General features: G+C 47.5%; 1 protein-coding gene across 2 annotated transcripts in view; it reads right to left on the reverse strand.

Moving 5' to 3' along the window:
• Positions 1 to 7803: 7803 nt before the first annotated feature.
• The window catches only part of arid1ab (AT-rich interactive domain 1Ab), a 74040-nt gene continuing 58262 nt past the window's right edge, over positions 7804 to 23581 (reverse strand). For both annotated transcript variants that reach the window (XM_028597311.1, XM_028597310.1), the window contains exons 6-20: positions 22704 to 22793; positions 21596 to 21766; positions 20741 to 21041; positions 18429 to 18574; positions 18236 to 18333; positions 17900 to 18109; positions 17580 to 17784; positions 15362 to 15494; positions 14686 to 14864; positions 14465 to 14594; positions 14186 to 14305; positions 13910 to 14006; positions 12879 to 13698; positions 11455 to 11585; positions 7804 to 11352 (exon numbers count right to left, since the gene is read on the reverse strand). In XM_028597311.1, the coding sequence (XP_028453112.1) occupies positions 9430 to 11352; positions 11455 to 11585; positions 12879 to 13698; positions 13910 to 14006; positions 14186 to 14305; positions 14465 to 14594; positions 14686 to 14864; positions 15362 to 15494; positions 17580 to 17784; positions 17900 to 18109; positions 18236 to 18333; positions 18429 to 18574; positions 20741 to 21041; positions 21596 to 21766; positions 22704 to 22793 (4754 nt within the window). In that variant the 3' untranslated portion in view covers positions 7804 to 9429. The remainder of the gene's footprint in view (positions 11353 to 11454; positions 11586 to 12878; positions 13699 to 13909; positions 14007 to 14185; positions 14306 to 14464; positions 14595 to 14685; positions 14865 to 15361; positions 15495 to 17579; positions 17785 to 17899; positions 18110 to 18235; positions 18334 to 18428; positions 18575 to 20740; positions 21042 to 21595; positions 21767 to 22703; positions 22794 to 23581) is intronic.

Consider the following 23581-nt stretch of genomic DNA (forward strand, 5'->3'; position numbering starts at 1 on the left):
AGTACAATACTACTTGAAATAGAAAGTAGCACAGAAACGCAGGATTTGAGAACACAGAGGTGGCGTGAAAACAAGAAAAATCAACAGCGCTCTTTTTTTCTCAGTACGCCTGAAAGCACCGCAGCAGCACGCACCTGAAGACAATCAGCTCGTCGGGCAGTGATTGGATGAAGGCTGCAATAAACGCTACCTGTGTGCCTGTACCTGCACAGCAAGTGGCTTCAGGGCAGTTGGGGGGGGCAGCTGTCTTTGTGACCAGGCCGCACGCTCTAGAACACAGAGATGGCTCGTGGAGCTTGTTTGGGGTGAGTGGTTGCAGCTATTCTCGGTACGCGTTGAGTTGCTGTTAGCTGTCCCATTTCTTCTGACCCTGGTGTCTTTTTATTTATTTATTTTTTGGGGCAGGATCTTGCTGACTTGCTTACTTCAAGCAGAGCACGTACGGTGTTTGCGGGCTACACAAGGTGAGCAGGAAACCAAATGTGGCGCTGTCCGTTTTTTTGCAGATCCCAGACGGGACAGCGGCGTTGGCTTGTCGCAAAAGGATCGTGGCGTCGGTGGCAGCTATCCCCAGAATCGACTCGGACCGGCTTTCCTTTTTCCACGCTCGGCCCGGGGCGGTAGCCGTAACGCGGGGCCTTTAGTTGGCAGTGGTCCCAGCCGGGGACTTCCCAGTGGTGGCTACCTAGAGCCCAGGAGTGGCCACGCTGCAGTCGGGTCGCTGCAGGGCGGCTCGGTGTCAAACCCCGACTGGCTGACGCCTAGGACTCCTCGGGGGAACGTGCAAAAGCGGCCGTTTGGCTTTCGTTTTGCTTCTGTTGCGAGTGGAAGTACTGCGAGTAGGCACAACCAACCTCCGCGCAGCTGGGACGCCAAATTGGCGTCCCAGCATTCAACGGCACCGAAAGCTCCAGCTGCTGCGATTAGGTCTTCCCGCCTGTTTGGAACAGATGTTCATACGCGGCACAGAAGTCCTATCAGGACCAAAACCTCAGCCAGCGGCCATGGTGAAAGAGTGTCCCCACGTCATGGCTCTAAAACCTCTAAACCGTTCTCTTCTGTCGCAAGAAATGATAAGATTACTAGACTAAACTTCCAGAATGAGGCAGGAATACCACACCAAGGCGAGCGGTTTTCTGTTTCCAACGTGGTCTCAAGCGATGAAATGTCCAAACCTGGTGCCCCAGCTGCCTTCCTGCCACACGGTGTAAAGGCACCCGCGGGTCAGCACTATGCCCCAACCAGAATCCACCACATCCCTTATCAATTTGGCGGCTTTGCTATTAGACGGCTGAAAGGACCTGACCCGACCCCGCAGAGCGACGTGGCGGCCCTCCAGGCCCAGGCCCAGGCCAACGTGGGGGCCCCTCTGGCCCAAAGCTACGAGGTGGCCCCGCGGAGCTACGTGGCTCCCCAGCGTCAGGCCGCCCCGCAGGCAAACGTGGCGGCCCCCCAGGCCTACCTGGCTCCCCAGCATACTGCGGCCCCGCAGAGCTACTTGGATCCCCAACAGCAGTCTGCATCGTCCCAGCCCTGGGTCCCCAGTGGTCGTCGTGGTAGCAGGTGGATCAGGGTCAAGCCTCCTCTGGGATTAAAGCATGTGCTGTAGCAGCAGGTGAGTAGCCTGCTGGATTATTCCTTCCTCTAAATGCTTAAACCTGGTTTCTAATTCATCTTCTTCTCAATAGGTGCAGCAGGTGTCCTGGGATTATTATTATTATTATTATTATTATGATGATTTTTTTTAAATAAAACCTACATTTCTAACCTGTTTTTGTCTTGACTTCTTCAACTAACTGGTACTGGTAGATGCCACAGCATGTCTGTATATTGATGTAGGCTTGGTGCCATCTAGTGTGTAAAAGTACGTGTTGCAACAGTTTACAGCTTTGAACAGGATTTCTTTAATCCTGGAGCCTTTTCTGTTCACTCGCACATTTTATTTTACTAACCTGCATTAAAATACAACTGATATATTGCTGTTAAGCACTTATTTTAATGTGACCATTAATTATTGTTAGTTATATTGCTGTATGAAGACTGCTTGATATTTAAAGTTTGACTATATCAGGGCAGTTAAAGGCTGAATTTCAAATGAAGTCTGTGACGAAGGATAAAGTACTGTCCACATGTTTGTGGTTCTAACAATGGAACACGGGTCTTTGTGTTCTTTAACAAAGGATCGTGTATATTCCATGTGCATTTATCTGCTGTAGCGCACACACGTTGTTCTCTACAGTAAACTGGGACTATAATTTGGAAGGATTGTACAATCATAAAAACATATCCTTATTGTAAAATCTTCCCTAATTATAGTCTGAGTTCACTGGACCAGTAACTATAGTTGAGGGCAACGGTACATTCACACTGTGTGTGCACACGTTTACGAACTGCTGCTCTTAAATTAGACCGTTCAAGAAGTCTAATATTATGTCGACTAACATTTGTACACTTTGCCTGAAAAGCAAGCAGTGGAAGTTAGTTACTTAGGGAATTAATATTTTAGCCCATGAGAGGGAGGAAGATATTTACACATCCTAGGCCTATTCTAGCAGTGTAGGTTAGTGGTTGTAATGGATCTTCATGGTACATTTCCTGAGTAACATTAGGCTTCTGCTCACCTTTTTAAGGCAAGGGTACAACTGTTCATTTGTGCAACTAATTGGCCTAACTCCTTGTATTGTATGATTAAATTCAGAGCAGTGGTCAGGAAATGTATATTTTTCGGCTGTTTACGCTTTCAGTCGGTCCGTGATCACCTCCGACCCTTTCTCTAGCGGTTTCATTTTTTACAAATGTGTCAGGTTATCATACTTCCAGCTGCTGCTCACTCTGTGTATAGTATGCACAACACATTCTCCATTTTAGCATCAGTTAAACTGGGATTGACCTCGCGGTCTGTGGAATGCCGTCAACGCGCATCTATCCGAATTACTTCAGCCTGGCTCGGCCTAGTCTCTCCTCCTCGGCCCGGCTCAACCTATAGTCTCGGCTCGGCTTAGTCTCTCCTCCTCGGCTTGGCCCGGCTCAACCTATAGTCTCGGCTTGGCCCGGCTAGACCTATAGTCTCGGCTCGGCCTAGTCTCTCCTCCTCGGCTTGGCCCGGCTAGACCTATAGTCTCGGCTCGGCCTAGTCTCTCCTCCTCGGCCCGGCTCAACCTATAGTCTCGGCTCGGCTTAGTCTCTCCTCCTCGGCTTGGCCCAGCTCAACCTATAGTCTCGGCTCGGCCTAGTCTCTCAACCTATAGTCTCGGCTCGACCTAGTCTCTCGTCCTCGACCTAGTCTCAGAAGGTTTTTATCAAAGGGGATAACAAGATGGCATCACACACGATGTCACAATTACGGGGATTCCAGTCTCTGCACAGGTTCATTCTTAACCCAGAAATGTCACTAACTCTTAGAAACGGGTCAAGTCCACCAAGAAATGCTTTGTATTAACAGTGCATCAAACTAGACACACACACACGTGTACAGTGTGCCACTGATAACTGGTACATATCGTATATGACCATATGCTCAAATGTTCCACTTCTTCAAGAATACTTAATCACAGGAAGCTGTTGTACATCCAAATACCACAATATTTTACCATTGGTAATCGATGAATCAAATACTAGGCTATAGGTATAAGGCTGTAGGAGGAATATGCAGGCCTTTTTAGCAAATATAATGTAAATAGTTTATATAACAAATACACATCTAAAGGTTTTTTTTAGTGAGCTCACAATGAAATGTATCCAAATTAATCAATGGCAAGTCTGTTGCATAACATTACAATTAAAGACATGCATTTAACAATGATTTTTTTTTTTTAACAAATTGATTGAAAGTTAAATTAAGAGATTTATTTTGTTATTTATTGTAATTATTTACATTTACTGAAGTATACAATAACAATCACTTAAGCTCCCTTTTAAAATGAAGTTGAGTCCTTATAATATGGTGGCAGTTTGGTTCAACTATGTTGTCTTATCTTCTACTTGTAGCTCACATTAAGTGTATTTACTATGGAAGAGGATTAGGGCCACTTGAAAAATGAGTTTAAAGTCCGAATTCTGACTTTTTTTTTTTTTTTTTTTTTTTTTTAATCTCACAATTCGGACTTTAAACTCAGTACTCAAATACATTTATCACACGTGGCCCTAATCCTAGTCTCGCTCCTCCACAGCGCTGCACAGGAGGGTCTGGCTAGTCCACATTGCATCCTGGCATGGGAGAAAAATGTGCTCTAGTTTATTGGCATTTCTTTAAACCAATCCCAACTTGTTTTGGTGGAACATGTGTACGTTCAAAAGTTGTTTTAGTCGTGCAACAGAAAGCTCAGATTGGACAGATAGTCTAACTAGCTGTCTGGATTTACCCTGCAGAGATCTGAGGAGCAGTTAACCATAAATCCACCAGAGATAAAAATTCCAACACAAAGAAAACAGAAGGAAACGGACATCAGCGAAAAGGCATGCATCTGGTGGAATTTCCTGCGGCACCGGAGGAATCCCGGAAGTGGAACGCCGTGGATATAGACTACCCTAATCCTACCTAAGGGAAGTGGAACATTGTTGTGAGGCAGGGACACACGGTAGTACAGCGGCTGTCCTGTGCTGCTGTGAACACATGAGGGCGCCATGCCCTGAGCGTAGAAAGAGGAGCCAGCTGAAGTACAAGATGAAACAAGGACTTAATATATGTTCCCATGGCATGGAAATTTCACTTTATGAGGTTTTTTAACATTAATATGCGTTCCCCCAGCCTGCCTATGGTCCCCCAGTGGCAGCCCTGGGTATCCTCCTCTGCCTTTGAGAAAATAAAAGCTCAGATTTCAGGAAAGAGACTTCAGATACAGTATTAGGGGACCACTGAGGTCTATATAAAAGAGACTTCAGATACAGTATTAGGGGACCACTGAGGTCTATATAAAAGAGCCTTCAGATACAGTATTAGGGGACCACTAAGGTCTATATAAAAGAGACTTCAGATACAGTATTAGGGGACCACTAAGGTCTATATAAAAGAGACTTCAGATACAGTATTAGGGGACCACTAAGGCCTATATAAAAGAGACTTCAGATACAGTATTAGGGGACCACTAAGGTCTATATAAAAGACTTCAGATACAGTATTAGGGGACCACTAAGGCCTATATAAAAGAGACTTCAGATACAGTATTAGGGGACCACTAAGGCCTATATAAAAGAGACTTCAGATACTGACTGAAATCAATATTTGACCATATGGATATTGACACATCTCAAATTACTGCAGTACGTTGGAAGCAAATCGTGAGAGTGATTGGGGGAGAGGGGGTTTGTTAGGTGCTTTGTTGATTCAATTATAACGGCTCAAGAGTCTCTTTAGAGACGTGGCAAATCTTTTGGCAGTGTGTGTTTACTCCTGGCAGCTGTGATTGCTCGTCATGGCTCCTTTGAAAATACCCGTGACCGATGTCTTCAGGCGTCAGCGAGCTTCAGGTATGAATGAAATGATGTGCCTAGAATCTGTCAATGAAAAGTGGAACGGAGGTTGTATTAATGGTACCTGTAGCTTCCACTCCTCCACTTCGTAAAGGAGCCGGAGTAGGCTACTGGACAGATGTGGCAGGTAAATTCCACTCATCAGTTTTTTTTTTTGGGGGTGGGGGGGGAGGCTCTGCAGATGGGCCGGATGCCGTTTTTTTCCACAGCATGCTGACACAGTGGATTAAAGAATACCCATAATAACCGTGTCCAACAGATGTGTCTTTCTCGCCCCTGAACACTAAGCAGCTTACAGCTGAAACTGTACAACAATCACGTTAGCACTTTGTTGCATAGAGATGCATTCTCCTCCAATTAGTTAACACTCTCCTGCAGATATTCCCTGTGGAACAAAACAATATCCAGCTAAAAGTCACAATCAATAATAATCACAAGAGTATGTTGTTTGAGTGCCTGTAGTGAGATTAATTCTTCTTCTTCAAGCATTTACCCTGAGATCCATAGCGAGCGCCTGCCTGCATCATGACAGAACTCACTGAGTTGTTGCAGTATAACAATTTCCCCCCATGTTCATTTTTCTAACACAGTATCATGGTGCTTCCACAATGGCCTGTATCACTGTATTGTTGCCACCAAATGTCCTCTAGAGGACGCAATTGGACAGACAATGAGAGGCGTCCCTTGTGAACTTAAAGCCAGTGTTTATACAACAGTGTAATGACATGACACAGAGTCTCCTGTCCCACATGTTGGGACTCTCAGAGACGAAGCTGCTTCGGCCCTTAACTTTGGAGCCAAATTCCAAACAGTGTCCCTCTGTAACAGAGCCTCAGAGAGCTCCCACTAAAAGCCTTTTACACCCCAGTACAGTTCCGTTGTGTAGCTACATTCAATATTTCCTTCCCTTTTTTTAGCCCTAGCAGCACGGCTCTGGTGACGGCAAGGTCATTCGGTTGGCCCTCCACTTTGGTCTGTGCTGAAATGTCTTAACAACTGGGCTACTGGATGGATTGCCATGGCATTTTGCAAATTATATTTCCCTTAAGGATGAGTTCTAAAAAAAAAAAAAAAAAAACTTTTCAAAATCCAGGACATTTTATTTTGACCAATAAAAATGCTGGCGTTAGTGCTAGTTAGCACATTTTAGCATGCTAACAAGCTGAACTCCAATAGGGAACAATTCTACCTGCTAAACACTATGGCTAAACATCAGCATGTTAGCATAGTATTAGCATTGCTGTGGCTAAGTACAGCCGCACAGAGCTGCTAGCATGGCTGTAGACTTTAAGGCTCAGTCCTTACCGCAGTGGGCCGGGTCCGAGTTCGACCCGCGGCCCTTTCGCTGCATGTCGTCCCCCGTTCTCTCCAGCTCATTTCCTGGCTTCATCTGCCCTATTAATAAAAAGGCCCAAAATAATTCCAGATGCTTGTGAATAGGCTCTGATACTTTTAATCAGTGCTCCAGGTTTCTTTCAAGGGATCCATGTGGCCTTTAATGCATTTATCCAAGTCAAAGGCAATGTTGTTAAAAGGACGTGAGGACTTCACTGTAGATTGCTTTGTTATCATGTCTCTTTTGCAAAAAGAGACCCGATCTCAGTGAGACTTCCTGAATAGATAAAGCTGAACTAAGTGAAACCACATCAAGAGCTGGCAACGGTCTTTGAAAAGTGAGTTAGTGCCACATTTAGCTCTTGCTGACTGTTTGGTTTAAATAGATCTGCTATTTTGTCTCGCCATTTAAGACTACAATAGAAATAAATATTTCAAAACTTTATTACGCCATTTCCTGGGGGCAAAATGCATGTTCCGTGCCTCCCACAATAACACCGGTTCACCGTGAGAATGCCAAAACTCTGGTTGGTTTTACTGGCTGCTATGGTACCGATTTGCTCCTAAAAAGATGAATTCGGCTTCTGTCACGACACAAATGAAATCCAGCGATAATATTCACCCTGAGCTAAATGAAAACTCTCTAGGTTATCTGTATGTATCAAGCAGACTGCTCACATCCACCCTTTATTGTAAATGTATATTTATTTAGATGTAACGTGGGATCCAGGGACCAAGACAACCACGCCACATCGGGCTGAGATGTCAATCAATGCATGGATTGATGGAAAACACGGCTGTGCATTCGATAAGCAGAGCTGGGTGTGTGTGTGGGTGTGTGTGTGTGTGTGTGTTGTGTCTCTGCATCCCCGTGTGAATGTCCAAACCGTCAGCAGAGCACGCGGTACGCGTCGGATCGTCTTCCGGACTTTTACTTACCGCTCGCCTGGACCACGTGTGAGGGGGAATAATGAAGAAATCCACAGCAAACGTCTTACGAAGATTTAATGTACATTTATTCTTATCACGTGGAACATATAGTATAAAGATTTCATACTGAATAAATGATATTCATTAAGCCAAAAAAAGGGGTGGAAAAAAAAAAAAAAAAGAGGAATTTACATCAAGTTTTTAGCTACATCATCTGAAATACAAATATGCAGAATCCGCATCACTGGGGGGGGGAGAAAAAAAAATAAAATAAAAATAAACAAAATAAACAAAACTAAAATGGTTTCTTCATCAAGGTCTAGTTTGTCTTTTATGAAGGAGCTCAAGTGGAACCGCGGACATGATTTTTGTTATATTCTCTACACCGAGACCAGAGACGAACTGAAACTTGAAGTTTGTTGGGGTGGGGGGGGGGGGGGGAGGAGGGGTGGAAGGGTGGGTGGCGTTGGACAGCAGCTAAACACCCCCCCGGAGCGCGATACGAGCAGGGTTGAGGCGCCTAAGTAACGGAGAGGGTAGGTGTCAAGTAATCACATGGCGTACTTGACTTGATGCGGGGGGGGGGGAGAAGGGAACTTAATTTAATCGTCAAAGATTAAAAACGGTGACGAGCAACAGAAGTCTTGAGAAAGAGAGAGAGAGAGAGAGAGAGAGAGAGAGAGAGAGAGAGAGAGAGAAATGTCATGTACAACATCATATATACACTGCAGCTTGGACTGCATCTAGAGTTGAGGACCAGTCCTAAAGAGGTGACTTTTTAATATAAGGGTCAAGTCATACAATCAAGGGACAAAGAGAAGAGGTCGGGGTGTTGTAGGTTCACCATACTTTGGGGGGAAAGCCGTTTTCTCTCTCGACGTTAACTAAAACTGTTTTTAAAAACTACAGTTTGCTGCCAAGCCAGCGTATCTCAGTGTGAAACAGTATTATTACAGTATGTTTACAGTTTTTTTTTTTTTTTTTTTTAGTTTTTTTTTAAAGGTGTACAGTACAGAAAAAAGTCCTACAATCTACTGCACAGGCCTCCCATGACAGATGTCTTGTTCACAGCCAAGTGTGGTTCCTGTGGGGCTGAGGATAGAGCATCCAAAGTTACAGCAATTATACCACACCGCAGTCCGCGAGTCTATGTAGCCTTCAAACATGAACCATAATATTGTTTAGTCCGTGCCCTCTTCCCCCCTGCTGACCCCCCCCCCACCAATCAGAGGGGGAAAGCGAGCACATGTATTTCCCCCAAACTCACTGTAAACGAGACAGCAACTTTGGTTACAGTTTCTTCTTCTTGTTTGTTTTTTTTTTTTTCTCTAGATTTTTCTTTTCATTAAAAAAACGAGTCCTTTCCACAGGGCAGCGCGCTCTGTCCTATGCCTGGGTCCCGATCCGCTCTTGTTTGTCAGTATCTTTCCAATTCAGAGGTTTTAAAATCCACAGCTACTTCATGATATTCCTTCCTTTAGTGAGAAGCAGGGGTAGAAAGACAGTGGAATCCGAGGTGATTTTGCATAAATAAAAAAAAAAAAAAAAAAAAAAAAAAAAAAAAAAAAAAAAAAAAAAGAAAAAGACCAGTCAGTTTTGCTCTTTTCACTCGCACGCAACAGACACACGCACACACGAAAAAGGAGGGGGGGAGGGGGAACGGAAAGAGGCAGAGCTGAAACCTCCCCACGGCTGTCATGACTGGCCAATCAGAAACAGTACGTCACAGATCACCTGGGACACCAGAGAGTTCATAAGTGGGGACACCGAGATGTCCAGTAACCGCGACTCGTACAACGTGAACTCCGAGTGGTTTTCCTCCACCTTGGCCAGGGCGTGCAGGGCCCGGGCCGCCCGCCGCATCATGTCCACGCTGGTGGGCTCAAACTGAGGTCCTCCCTGCATCTGGAGCAAGGAGCTCTGGCTCTGCTGGTACTGGGTGGCAGCTAGACTGTCCTCCAGGAAGCCCAGCAGGTTGCCCACGCTGGCTTTCTGCACAGCGATGGCCCGCGCCGCTAGGCTGTCACCCTGGGCCAGGTTGGCCAGCAGGACGACCGCCATCTCTCGGCAAACGGCCACCTTGCGCTCGCCGACCAAGCGCACCAGCGTGCCGTACAGCTTCTCCAAGCGGCTGAACGGCGGCGTTGCCAGAATGAGGTCGACGTTGTTGTCCTGGATGCTGAGCTTGCTGAGGGTCTCGAGGACCAGTCTCTGGGGGGAAAGTGAGCTGTGGTGCCCCAGCGTAGGGAAGGGGTCCAGGGCCTCTGCTGAGGGGCAGACCGCCCAGTGGAGCAGGCCGTCCAGCAGTGGCAGACATATGCTCTCCGGATAGATGGAAAGGTCCAGCTGGCCCGAGATGTTCGCCAGAGTGACCAGGCAGTTCTCCCGCAGCACCTCGAGGCAGTCCCACCACCACTCGTCTCTCTCGCAGCTCACGCCTTCGTCCTCCTCTTCCTCCTTCTCGTAGGTGACCGGGGCCTGTTTGCGTTCGGGGTGCCTGTGCTGGAGCAGCACCAGGCGGCCCAACAGCAGCAGCAGGCCCGGGTGTTTGGACATCTCCAGGTCGTTCCCGGGAACGAAGGAGAGGCTGCGCACGATGTTGGAAACGCAGATGCAGCGGCGCGCTAGCGAGTCCTGCCAGTCCGACAGAGTGCTGAGCGGCGTCTCGTCCTTGCTGTGAGGCTCGTCCTCCAGGATCTTGATGTTGCGTCGGCTCTGGAGGTCGGGGTTGATGCTGAACAGGTACTTGCCGTTCTCTTTCTGCTCCTCGGCGCCGCCGCGCACCACTTCCTCCGTGACCGAGCCCGGGCGGGCAGACAGCACGTCGTCGATGGTGGCGGTGACCGGCGCGCCGATGGGGAGGGGAGGCGGCGTCTTCCCCGCCGGAGACTTCCGAGGCTCGGAGGACTGGGGCTGCTGCCGAGGCCTGTCCTCCCCGTTGGACTTGGATTTCTCGGAGGATTCCGTCGCGGTCTCGGTCGCCTGGACCTTCTTGCGGCTCTCGGCGGCGGTTGGCTTGCGTTTCCGCTGCTTCAGCAGGTCCATCCGGCTCTCGAAGTGGGTCTGGATGTGTTCGGTAGTGTCGCCGCCGCCAATGCTCCAGTGCGTCAGGCCGCTATCAAAGCTCTGCCGCTGCCCAAGCATGGACGAGTGGTTCACCAGGAAGGGATTCTTCTTCCGCACCACCTTGATGGGGAGTTTATCGAACTTGCTGGCCTGCTTGGGCTTTTCCGAGTGGAGGCTGGGGTCCTGGGAGGACGCCGAGGGAGTGGTACCATTGGGCTCCTTGATAGAAGACTCCCGTTCCTTCTCCTCTTCCTCGTCCTCTGAAGACGTGCGTTTGTGCGAGCTCTCGTCCTCCTGTTTTACCTGGACCAGTGAGAGGGCGTCGGGACTGGCCTTCGTTTCCTCTACCTCCTCGTCGTCTTCGTCTTCTTCGTCCACGTCCATGTCCTCGCCCTCCGGCATGGGGATTTCATCCACGGGGTCCTCGGCGGCGTTGGGGTCTATGAGGGTGCGCTGGCCAGGGTCTCCCACTTCGTACTCCTTTAAGATGCCAAAGATCTCGATGAGGCAGCGTCTGAAGTACTCCACCACCAGCTCCAGGAATCCAGGCAGCTGAGAAACCAAAAGAGGAACGTCACCAAAACCATCCTGTCAACTCCCAGTCGTGCTTTTCCGTTCATGCAAATTCAACAGATGTGGGTGTGTGAAACTTACCTGGCACAAGTTAAAAGTAGAAATGCTATTGTCATCATACAGTAAAATGTTAATGGTGTCCAAGGCCCAGGTGCTTTCAGCTAGTAGGCCTGACTTTAGTGACATCATCACTCTCCAAGCCTCGGGAGTGCCTGTAAAAAGACAAAACCGGAATGAACATGAGCCACCGTGATCACGATCGGAGGGAACGAGAGAGGAAGAGGTTTACCGATCTATACCATCAGGATGGGCATTACTTACTTATGTCGCCTATTCCAAATAAGCAGCTTTTATCTGTTCAATGATATAAAATACAACTTTCCCACAGCACAGCCAGGGGTATTCACATGGCAGGCAGGTGGTCATTCATCAGATAGTTGGTGGCGATTAGTGCCGGGGCCATTCATTTAAAGAAATGGTCCAACGGACTCTGGTTCATTTGTCACACTGTTCTCAATGAGCAGTTTTTGAGCCTGTAACATTTTACGACTTCTGTAAAACTATTAGAGCGTTCCATTTACCCCGGCACTCGGAAACCGAAGCTGGGAATGACATCACACCCGAGTTGAATGCGTTCCCATTTACAAGTCGGATTTTCATTGTCTTCGTTAGCTCTAGCCAGGTTAGCCATTGTTAGCAATGCCAGTTAATAACAACGCATTACGCTGTTTTTTTTGTGCATACAAACAGCGTAACAACATGTCCACAGATTATAAGAGAATATGAACAGCACTGCGTGTACGACTGATTTAGTGAGACACTAATAACACAGAAGTGCTTATAACTAGAGATGGGCAATATATCAATATTATATCGATATCGTGATATGAGACTAGATATCGTCATAGATTTTGGATATCGTAATATGGCATAAGTGGTGTCTTTTACTGGTTTTAAAGGCTGCATTACAGAAAAGTGATGTCATTTTCTGAACTTACCAGACTGTTATAACTGTTCTATTATTTGCCTTTACCCACTTAGTCATTATATCCACATTACTGAGGATTATTTTTTTAAATCTCATTGTGTAAATATTTTGTGAAAGCACCAACAGTCAACACTACAATATCGTTGCGGTATCTCTATCGAGGTATTTGGTCAAAAATATCGTGATATTTGATTTTCTCCATATCGCCCAGCCCTACTTATAACTGTATGTTACTACAGCTTTCACAATTGTTGATGCAGCCATCTTGGTTTTTTAGCTCGGGGTACTCGGGTGGTTGCCCGAGTTCTGAGCTCAGAAATCCGAGGTCAGGGGGCTGGTTTCCGACTTTAACCTCGGAAAATCTGAATACAAATGGAACGCACTATCCGTCTTCTAGTCCATGTTATACTGCTAACATAACATTGCACTGCATCCAATAATTGTACTTTGTTCAGTGCATATGCATGTCTATTTGAAAATGTGTGCGAGCGAGGCATGAAATAAAAAGGTTGTGTACCAATGTCTTTCATGGTGAGCCGTCTGCGGGGCTTAAGGTGGGGTTGGGAGGCCTCCACAGAGCCAGGAGGGAAGGCTACATCTCGCCTGATCATGGGTTGCTGCACAGGGGCCTGGCCGATATGGGAGGCGGGCACTGGGGGTCCAGCTTTCTGCACCTTGATGCCCGGATGCATGTAGGGGGACTTGCTGGGCGACGTCCTGCTTTCCATGGGCCGGGGCATTGGCGTTGGGCTCGACACCTGAGGAATGTGGTTCTGGGAAGTCTGGTAGGTGGATGGCAGAGGTCTGGTCATGGGAGGCCCAGAACCGCCGGGGCCAAACGGCGGCTGCCGCTGGTTGACGTGGCCGGGCCACTGACCCTCGTGGTTCATGCGTTGGTCTGCCGGCATCATCTCCTCGGAGCGGTTCATGCTGTGGTAGCCGGGGCCCTGGCCTGGGACAGGAGGTCCCTGTCGGTTGGGATAGTTTGGGTAGCCCATCTCATTGCGGCCCTGCCACATTGGGCCCTGGGGGCCATCGGGACCCGAAGGCATCGCACTTGCCATCATTTGGGGAGGCATTGGAGACTGGGAGTTGGGGCCTCCAGATGACGGCCCTCTGTCCCGGCCGAAGGGGAAGGGAAACTGGTTCTGTGGGCCTGGTGGTCTGCGGTCCCCTCCAGGGTATGCATTATACTGGTTATACATGTCCTGTTGACCCTGGGGCCCTGAGGGCTGGGGTCCTGGCTGCTGCTGACCACTGTAGGGAACGTTGTACATTTCTCCCTCATGGCGCTTGGCCGGGGGGCCATACCCTCCATCTACAGGACGCTTGTAGTTCTGTCAGAAGACAACATTCAGCATTATACTTAACAATTGAGTATCCTTAGACAATAATAGTAGAATTATGGCTTGCATCTGTCCAATTGGGATGCCAGAACAGACAGGTACACATATAGTAAAAAAAAAAAAAAAAAAAGAAAGAGAAGAAACGAAAAGAGGAACCAAGTTGCAATACGAGCACTGTAAATACCGAACAAAATGTTCTCACCGGTTGCTGCTGTGGATACATTCCTGGCTGTTGATTTGGGTATGGGCCACCAGGGGGAGCTCCTTGGCCAGGGTACTGATTGGTATAGGATTCATGCCTGAAAACAATAACAAAAGTTCCCACCATTACATTTCACGTTTTTTGTCGGTTTCAGTATGAAACTCCAACACGGATAATCCTCCCAGTCTTTGAAAAATAATCTCACTGGCAAAATGCCTCAAAACAACCATATTTCTCCTTAAATACAGACCAATCTTAGCACGGAATGGTACCCACCGTTGCTGTGGTGGAGGGCGGCTGGGCGAGTACATCCCTGTGTCGGCTCCAGAAGGCATCATGTTGGGCTGGGGAGCTCCTGGTCCCATACTGCCGTCGGGGCCAATGCCTGGCTCCTGTCTATAAACCCGACAAACGATATCAGTTGATTTGACATTGGAAAAGCAACAGGCCTGATCCCAAATCTTGCCGAGCTCTTTGCAACCCTTATACGTTTGGCAGATGTGTATCAAGAATTAAATCATGCCTACCACGAGGAGAATAATCCAGTATGTTTACCTTCTGTCGTATCCATAAGGGTACTGTTGCCTCTGGCCCATCTGCATGTTGCCCATAGGGCCTGGTGGGCCTCTGTTATACTGCTCTCCCATCCCACTGTTGGGGCCTGGTTGCATAAACTGCTCTCCAGCTTCAAAAAGAAAAAACACAGATCGTTGTTAGGTTTAGCTCTAACAGAACTACATCTGAGCATCTGATTTGCTGGTTTGGCTGTCGCTCACCTTTCCTCATGCCACCGAAGGGGTCCTTGTTGGACTCGTAGGGACCCATTCGAGCGATCATCTCGGGGCCACCCATCCCAGGCTGGTAGCCCTGTGAGTTGGGAGTCATGGCATTCCTTCTGGAAAACGCTGGGTCTCCGCCATCAGCAAAAGGGTCCTGCAGATTAACGCTGCTACTCCTATAGGAGGGCAGGAGGCTTGTTAGCGAAATAAAGAACGTTTTGCTTCGTATACATATATTATTCAAAATTCTTGTTAATTCCTTGTTTTGAAGTATTACAAGTTTACGAAATGAGAAATAACAAGAGTCTAAACCCATAGAAACTGTGTTGCAGTATTTATATCAGACATGACAGTATTTACCAGTATTACCAAACCCCTCTATAGATATACTGCAGTCATTTTCAAACCCCAAATACAGAATATAGACACAAATATAATATACTTTCCTTATTATTACACTCCTCTTTAACACTTTAAAAACAAGCTGGTTGGTTGTGTGCGTGTATCTTAACATGACCTACCATTACACAACTTTTTTTTTTTCCTGTTTGTTGTATTGTATTTCCTGCTGCAATGATCCGTTTCCGCCACAGGGATCACTTTCATTTTATTGTGAGGACTCCTGATATTGTTAACATCATAGAAACATGATATTGTCGCTTCTAACTCGTACCTGACGCCAGGCATTGGAGGCATTTGCGTGTGTGGGGTGGAGGCTGGGGTGGGGGGCTTCAGGTCTCCCCCCTCTGCCATCGAACTACTGGTGGATTGAGGAGTCTGGGGTCCTTGCAGGGATCCGGAACCAGCTGCAAAACAAGGATACACAAACTGAGTGCTTGTAAACAACAAAACCCCCCTCTGGTTTAAAAAAATAAAAATAAAAATAAAAATAAAATTCAGTGAAGTCAAAGAACAACCCCTCCTCCTCTCTTCACTCCAGGAATAAAAGCGAGAGCTGATGGTTGATAGTGAGGACGGATAGTCTTGTGGATAGGCTGAGCACTGCTGGGGGTTTTCAGGAACACATGCCGCTTTTGGCAATCCTAAATCCCATTAAGAAATTCCCGAGCACTGCACAGAGGAGCACAGTTTGTGTCAAGCTGACTGGCTTTTGAGTGCACAGCCAGCGAAAATGTTGAATCTTCCAGCTCATCACAGCATGCCAATCTCCCCCCACCACCCCCAAACACACACACACACACACACACACACACACACAATTCCATCACCCTCCTCCTCAACCACCAGCGGGCTCTTGGAGTCACCAGGATACAATGATCTAAACTCTGACTCTGACAGATTATACCCTGACCTGTAGAGACAGGAGACAACAAGTTGTGTATGTGTGCATGAGAGTGAGTGTGTGTGTGTGTGTGTGTGTGTGTGTGTGTGTGTGTGTGTGTGTGTGTGTGTGTGTGTGTGTGTATATAAAACATAGTAGCGCTCATCCTTAACTTCAGCTCAGGACTTCTCACTATTAGCACGCCAGTCTGATGACTCACAGGTTCCCATTCATTAAAACTAGCACACACACACACACACACACACACACACACACACACACACAGACAGACACACACACACACAACACCGGGGTCACTGGCAGGTCGCATTTATTCCCATTTTCTCACATCACCCTCTCGCCTCTTTAGCTCTCACGCATACACACACATTAACCGGCTCCTCCTCCCCCTCCTCCCTCTGGGCAGGGATTTCCCTCTGCTAAAGATGAAGGAGGAGAGGAAAGGGGAGGGGAAGGGGGGAGGGGAGGGGGGGGATCTCCTCAGGATGGAAAAAAAAAAAAAAAAAAGAGCATGGTAGACACAGAGTCATAGAGAGAGAGAGAGAATCATGACTTTTCACGCGCACACATACACACGCATTCAACCCTCTTCCCCCCATTCATCATTTCTGGCTCAGTACTAATCTCCAGGGAGTGTTGCCTTGCCTCAGTAGCCCCGGGCCCAGGCACCAGGCAGCGAGGACACGCCACTGACGGGGCATTGCTATCGCCAAATCACCTCCCGCCCCATGCCGCCGCTACCCCCCGGTCACCCCCGCCCCCGCCCAGCTCTTCCTTGGTACTAACTAGAGGGCTGATGCCAGCTGACAAGCGTCCTGATGTCTCCTGTAACAACACCCCGGCGCTGACTCAGTGCCCCTATGTCTGACAGCGCGGGTCTCGGCCAGACTGAGGCAGCACGTGATCACTTCCTGGTGTGGTTGCTCCTGGCAGCTAAAAGCCGAGTCCTTCCAAAACAAACAGCTTCCAGGCGACACATCGCCACCGTGACCCCCCCACCTCTGACTGACTGCCAGTTTACACACTGACTTTTACCCAACATTCGGAGTTCATTGAAAGATTTGGCATGCTGGTGGAAATGCTGTTCACACACACACACAAAAAAAAAACAACAACAAGTGGGGTGTGAAAGGCCAAGGCTTTCGTCACGTCCTGTGCAAATGCCAAGGAGTGTCCCCCCCCCCCGCCCCCACCAAGAGATGCGTTCGTGGAACTGTCCAGAGGATGCGAGGCGCTTCTGTGACTTACAGCTATACCGCCGTCATTTACAACTCCTCCAATAAAAGGCCAAAATAGTGATTTATGGAGGATGGCAGCAACGTACAGAAGATGACAAACGACTGTCCAAGATCGGCTTTTAACGCCGCAATTAATAGGACACAATAAAATACACTGGTTTATAGGGCAGGCGATGTGAGGCAAATAGAGCAGGGAGGGTGTAATGAATTGCATCGAAACCGCGCTGCACCCACGGGAGAGCGGGACAAACGAAACGAGCTTTCATTCGTTTGATGCGAGCGCGATTTAACTCACAAGTGGCCTGAAAAGGAAAAAAAGTCGACGGTGTTTGGAGGGGGCCGGCGCTCACCTGGGCTGGGAGGCTGGATCTTGGGCTGGTTCTTTTTGGTGTCCACGTTGAAGAAGTCCGGGGGCGGGTCCTCGCCGCGCTCGATCTTGCACTCGAAGGCGTACAAACACTGGATGTACTGCTTCTTGAGCGAGCTGGCGGCGCTGCTCGACGTGCCCACGTTGAGGTTGGTGGCCAGCTCCCTCCACTTCTTGTTCTTGTTCACCTGGTGGGCGACAGAGGAAGGAGTAGGCTTAGGAAGCTGCACACTACCGCTTAATAGGAATTACAATGCTGTCCGTTTGAATCTGTACAAATAAAAATAAAACTTCCAGGCGTACCTGGGTGAGGCCGCCGATCTCTTTGACGGACACGTAGAGTCTGAAGAGATCGAGAGGCTTGCGTCCCACTGCGGGCAGGTTGTTCATGCCCATGGCCTTCTCCTCAGCGAAGGCCAGGAATCGATCCACCCACATCTTCCTCTCCGGCTCCGGGCCGAGCTCGTACAGACGAGTGATCTTCTCGTTAGTGATGGTGGATGAGCTCGACTTCTACAGGACGGGATGATGGGAGGAAATGGTGAGATTGAACAACAACAACAACAACAACAACAACAACAACAACAACAGAAAAAAGCTCCAGCGAGCAATGAGAATTTTCGTCGTGTGGAATTCTACCTTTTTGGATTCAGGCTTGGGCGTTCCCTCCACTTTGTTGTTTATCTTCTGGGTAGGGTTTATTTTTTCCATGCCAAACTCCGAATTGGGCGCCATTCCTGGGTGTTTCGGGGTAATAGGAAGAAAAAGATTAGAAGTCTATACCAAGTCTTATGGACACAGCAGTAGGGGCTTCAGTGTAGTGTTTACTCACCAGGGGTGTTGTTGGCTATATTTGCTCCCATTGGGTATGGCCCTGGCCCTCCCTGGTTCATCATACCGTGCATGCTGTTCATGCCAGGGCCGTATGGAGAGCCTGTTCCCATCATGCCCTGGGACATGTTAGGGTAGCCAGGTGGCCTAGAGAAGAGAACGCTTGTTTAGAAGGAACACTAGCCGACCCAAAGAAATATCACAATAATATCCTTATATAATATCCTCCATCCTATTTTCCACATCTAATGTTTGCTGGGTTCGGCTTATTCTGTAGGAAACATCAATTGACGTCATAGGACTCCAGCAATCGCCAAGAACCACGAGTTGTCTCTCTGTAGGCTGAGCTGGCACCCTCACTGGGGAAAGAAGTGACTCACTGATCTCAGGGACCATCTCCTGCCTTCTCACTCTCTCCATTTTTTTTTTTTTCTCCATTTTCTCTCACATATAAGTGTTTGGTCTACTGCCATCTACTCCGCGGCACACTCGGGCACCAAAACACACAACAGACCGGCTTGCACGTGGGAAGAACCAATCATCGTTCATGGTCACACAACCAGCAGAGACACACAAGCAAGGACAAACCCTAATGGTCTAAATACAGTGCGTTGTACTGACCCGTGATGGTTAAAAGGGGGAATGTCGCCATTTTTGTGGCGTGAACAAAAATCTTGGAAACTGTTCCAATATTGAGAGAGAACTCAGTCACCGGCATCCGTGTAATCATACAGGACAAATAAGAAGAAGAACCGTCAATTTCCATCCACTCAAAGTGCCGTTATTGCCACTGACGGGCTCAGATTGTTGTTGTAAGTGTCTAACAGCATTATGGGATCCATACAGAGATGGATCTTTTTGTTATCTTTAACCAGAAACAATCCAGCGCCAAATTCAGACTCTAAATAAACAAGCAATAGTTTTATGTTGGTTCTGTCGACGTTGAATAAAGGGCGTTTTACTATGATAAAATGACTGTTTATTTACATGGAGTCTGGTGGGTTTGGCGATAGCCGTTTCACGTTAAGCAAAAAGGATCCTACTCTAACAAAAAGGTCGAGCTCTGTAAGGATTGTTTCCGTAATGTCGTCAGACACTTTGAATATTAATCCGAGCCTTGTCAGTGGCAAAAACGAGCCCTTTTAGTGGACGGAAACTGAAGGTGCGCAATTGCCCATTAACAGGGCTGAAACGATTCCTCGACTCACTTGAATAATTCGATTGCTAAAAATCCTCGACGCTAAACGATTTGCCTCAAAGCGGTGTTTGATCAGCGTTACCAACGTCGCATCGCTCACGGTGTTTCCGCACGGGCGATTATTGCTGTCGCACAGCGGGCTGGCGCTGCTTGGCGACACATGCCGTGACGACTGACGCCGCAGATTGGTAATGAAGAAAGAGAGCGTAAATAGTGAGGGGCTAGGAGAAGAGAAAGAGAAGGCTGGAGAAAAACGACAGAAAGTGTCCAAAGTTTGGAATCAGTTCAAAAGGTAATTGAAACGATAACTCTGTACAGGGAGTCTACTGCAAAATCGAGCTAGCTTACCACGGTAACAGCCCGACATCAGTGCTACAGCAACTCAACAGAAAACATTGAGTTTAACTTAAATCATCCATTCCACGAAGAGGACCAGTGTCACCAAATCACAGAGTGGTATGGACGATGAAACTACACCAAACACAACAACTACCAAAATCAAAGACAAGAAAATACGTAGTGGTGACCACGACTTGATCTGAAGAGCCGACTTGTTGACTGTCCCTTCGGAAAAACAGCTGACTGTTGTGCACCTCTTTCTCTCGCTTCACGGAGAAACAGCTGATCAACGATCTACTAGCATAAAATGTAACAGAGCTGTGTGGCACTGTAATCAAATATATAAATGAAAATAGGTTGAGTATAACTAATATTTACATATAGGCCTATATACAGATCAGGTTCAGGTTAAAACTTGTAGTTCTGAAAGTGTTTATGTATGTTTAATGTATGCCTTAGTTTGAGGTTGTTATTGCATTTCAGAAAATGTTTTCTTTAAAAACAATGTAATATGGCACTTAAATGCACTAAATGTGTTTAGTTTTTTGAGAGATGATGCAATGTAGGCAACAGAAATGTAGCTTTTTCCAAAAATTAAACCACTCTTGTATATTATTGCTCTTCAATAAAACCAAAGTATTTCTTATCCGATTACTCGATTAATTGATGGAATAATCACTTGGACACAAAAACATAGGAAAGTAATGCCCAGGTTGAAAAATACCAAATGTCTCCTTTAACTGCCTCCTTGGGTCTCACTGAGACAGAGCACCCACCTGTTGAGTACGGAGTTTGTGGCTCCGTGGTGCATGGAGGGACCGCCATCTTTCCTGTTCATGCCTGGAGGGGGGCACATGCCGGACGCCACCTGAGGAGGCATGCCGGCCATGTTTGAGGCCATCCCAGGGCCAAAGGGCCGAGCACCCATCTGCCCCGGGACTATTCTGCTGGGCGGGATGCTTCCGTACGGAGCCCCGCTAGCCTGCCCGGGCATGGGGTTCATGGAGCCGCTCATGCCGGGACCGGCGGGGTAGTTGGCATTGGGCATCCCCGTGTAGCCGGGCTGCCTGGGGTAACCTGGAAGGGGCGCAGAGAGACAGGGATGCAGATTTTAGCCCGGTACCCACAATCACCTGGTAGCTTTTCACGCCGTCCTGACTGTGTTTATAAACGGTGTCGTCTGAAAGAGTCCCGCGGCAGGACTCTCCCAGTCGGGCTCTAAATTTACCTCCGTGCTGCCAGTTCTGACAAGCAGCCTGATGAAGCGGGCTTTATCTGGCCCTCGCTGTTCGCTGCTATGACTCATAGCAGAACTTCTTCAAAGCCCACAGAAACTATCTGACATTTCAAAGTGAAGTGATATCATTTGATACATATATGAAGTGAGAGGAAACATCAAAGCCTTTTTTTTGGTTCTTTTTTAAATCTGGGCTATCTACGAAACCTTGATGGTTGCAGGACGACAACCGTAAACTCATTCATAATATTTTTAGGATTTGAAGAAAAAAGAAACCTGCACGATGTGACCGAGCTGCACCACTTGACACTGTACTCTCCTCTACTGTTAGGTCAACCAGTGAAGAGGGCTTTTTAAAAGCAACACGGCCAACACTTCTGCCCTGAGGCCTCACCTTGCGGACCATACTGGGCCCCCTGAGGCCCGTAGTTTCCCATGGAGTTGTTCTGGGGATATGGTCCCATCCCAGCATGCATTTGGCCTCCTGAAGACTGGCGTGGAGATAAGGCGGAGCCAGGTTGTCCAGGGGACCCGTAAGGAGGCATCTGAGGGTTACGCATGTACACTGGAGAGGATCGAGAGAAGAGAACATCTTTAGAAACAAATTTCTTCATTGGAAAAATCAACCTCACTTGAACACAAGAAAATCCCTGTATATGCTTAGACACGCGGTCCCACAACACATCGTGTCCCTGTGAGAGGAGCCTAGCTTTTTACTTCCTCACAAACACACAGAGGTACAGTGTGTCTGTCGGTCTGCTGTTACCCTCATTTGACCTGGCAAGTAGACGACGAGCACATTCTTGTTTAAAGATACAGCCTGAGAGAGTGTTTACAGGGGCACAGAATGCAAACAATCCCACCTACAAGCTGCTGCGAACGTGGCAAACATGTATTGCACTTTTGGCCACCGAGCAGAGGCAAGGTTTTTTTTCTGTAAGGACACCTAGTAGTAGTAGTAGTAGTAGAAGTACTAGTATTAGTTGTAGTAGACAACTTCATTGTGACTGTGCCGCAAAACTGCCCAGGACATCAGACATATGACGCAAACAAATAGTCCATGCATCAGACACTGACAGACATAACATGGAGAACATACATCACGCACTATACACCCTTGGGTATGACCAGGCCAGCTGGACATCTAGCTTATTTTGACTGATTTAAGGCTTCTATAGCTTGTGGTACAAAAAGAGAATATAGATCTGTTCTTGGTCAGAAGGGAGGGGGAGGCAGAAACGACGCCTAGATGGCAGTAGTTAAAATTGAGATGCCAGGGGGGTGTGTGTAGTCACATACAACGTTATTGGCCTTTCTCACCAATCTGTCTTTGTAAATGTGTTCAGTGCTCGGTAGTGTTATCCAGTGTAACTGGGTTTTTTTTCCCCGATTGTCTTTTCCTGTGACTCAGTGGCCTTTCCGAACCGGCAGGCAATACAGCCAAGTGAAGACCTCGTTAGTGTCTTGTTCAAAATCCTCTGGAACCCTGTCTCACCACTCACCCCTGTCCTGGCCCATGGCTGACTGGTTCATGGAAGAGTGCAGGATGGTGTCTGACTGGACGCTGGGCGGCCGGGGAGGCATCTGATTACCTGCAGGGCAGCAACAAAACACACACAGGCTCAGCAAGAGAGAGAGAAAAAAAAAGGGACTTTGGAAATCTGATTGTCTTCCGTTACCTTCTAATCAGTCTTTGCTTGTCCTTAAACTACAAAATAAAAGGACCATAAACCAATCCAATAAAACAAATAAAACAAAGCAGGACTATGACAGTGTTTCCTGTTGGCTGCCTGTTAAATTGCTCTTCACAATGGGCTGCTGGTGGCTTCGCAACTTCTGTTCCTGTGCCGTCTGGATGGTTTACTAGCGTCATGTTTGGAGAAACTGTTCCCATCTGGCAAGTCACTTCATGAATTACAAATGTGATCCGTTGCATTTGTGAGCGAGCGTTGAGTAAAAACTCTAAATCTGTCTGCCGTTTGTTTACTGAACGTTTCACACAGCATCCAACTCCATATATGAAAACTGCTTTTTTTTTTTTTTTTTTTTTTTTTTTAAAGCAGCAGGTAAAATTTTTACATCTAGCACCCTTTAGCAGGTGAACCGGTATAACTGCATTCGGTTATTTCATACTGCATGTTTCTTAACTGTTTGTACATTCTTGTAAATAATCTGCATTTGTACTTTCTCAGATCTGGTGTTGGCATTTCGCCAAGCCAAATATTGCTAACTTAGGCATTCAGACCTCCTTTTTCTAGGTGCTCGGTCATTTCTTTCTTTGTGTCGTTTAATCTCATTGCATTGAATCGTTTCGGTGGGACACATTCTTGTGTTTGTCGTCTTGGTTCAGCATGGATATAGACCAACACGTCCTTCCTCC

This window comes from Perca flavescens, chromosome 14, assembly GCF_004354835.1.
Source record: "Perca flavescens isolate YP-PL-M2 chromosome 14, PFLA_1.0, whole genome shotgun sequence".
NCBI lineage: Eukaryota > Metazoa > Chordata > Actinopteri > Perciformes > Percidae > Perca > Perca flavescens.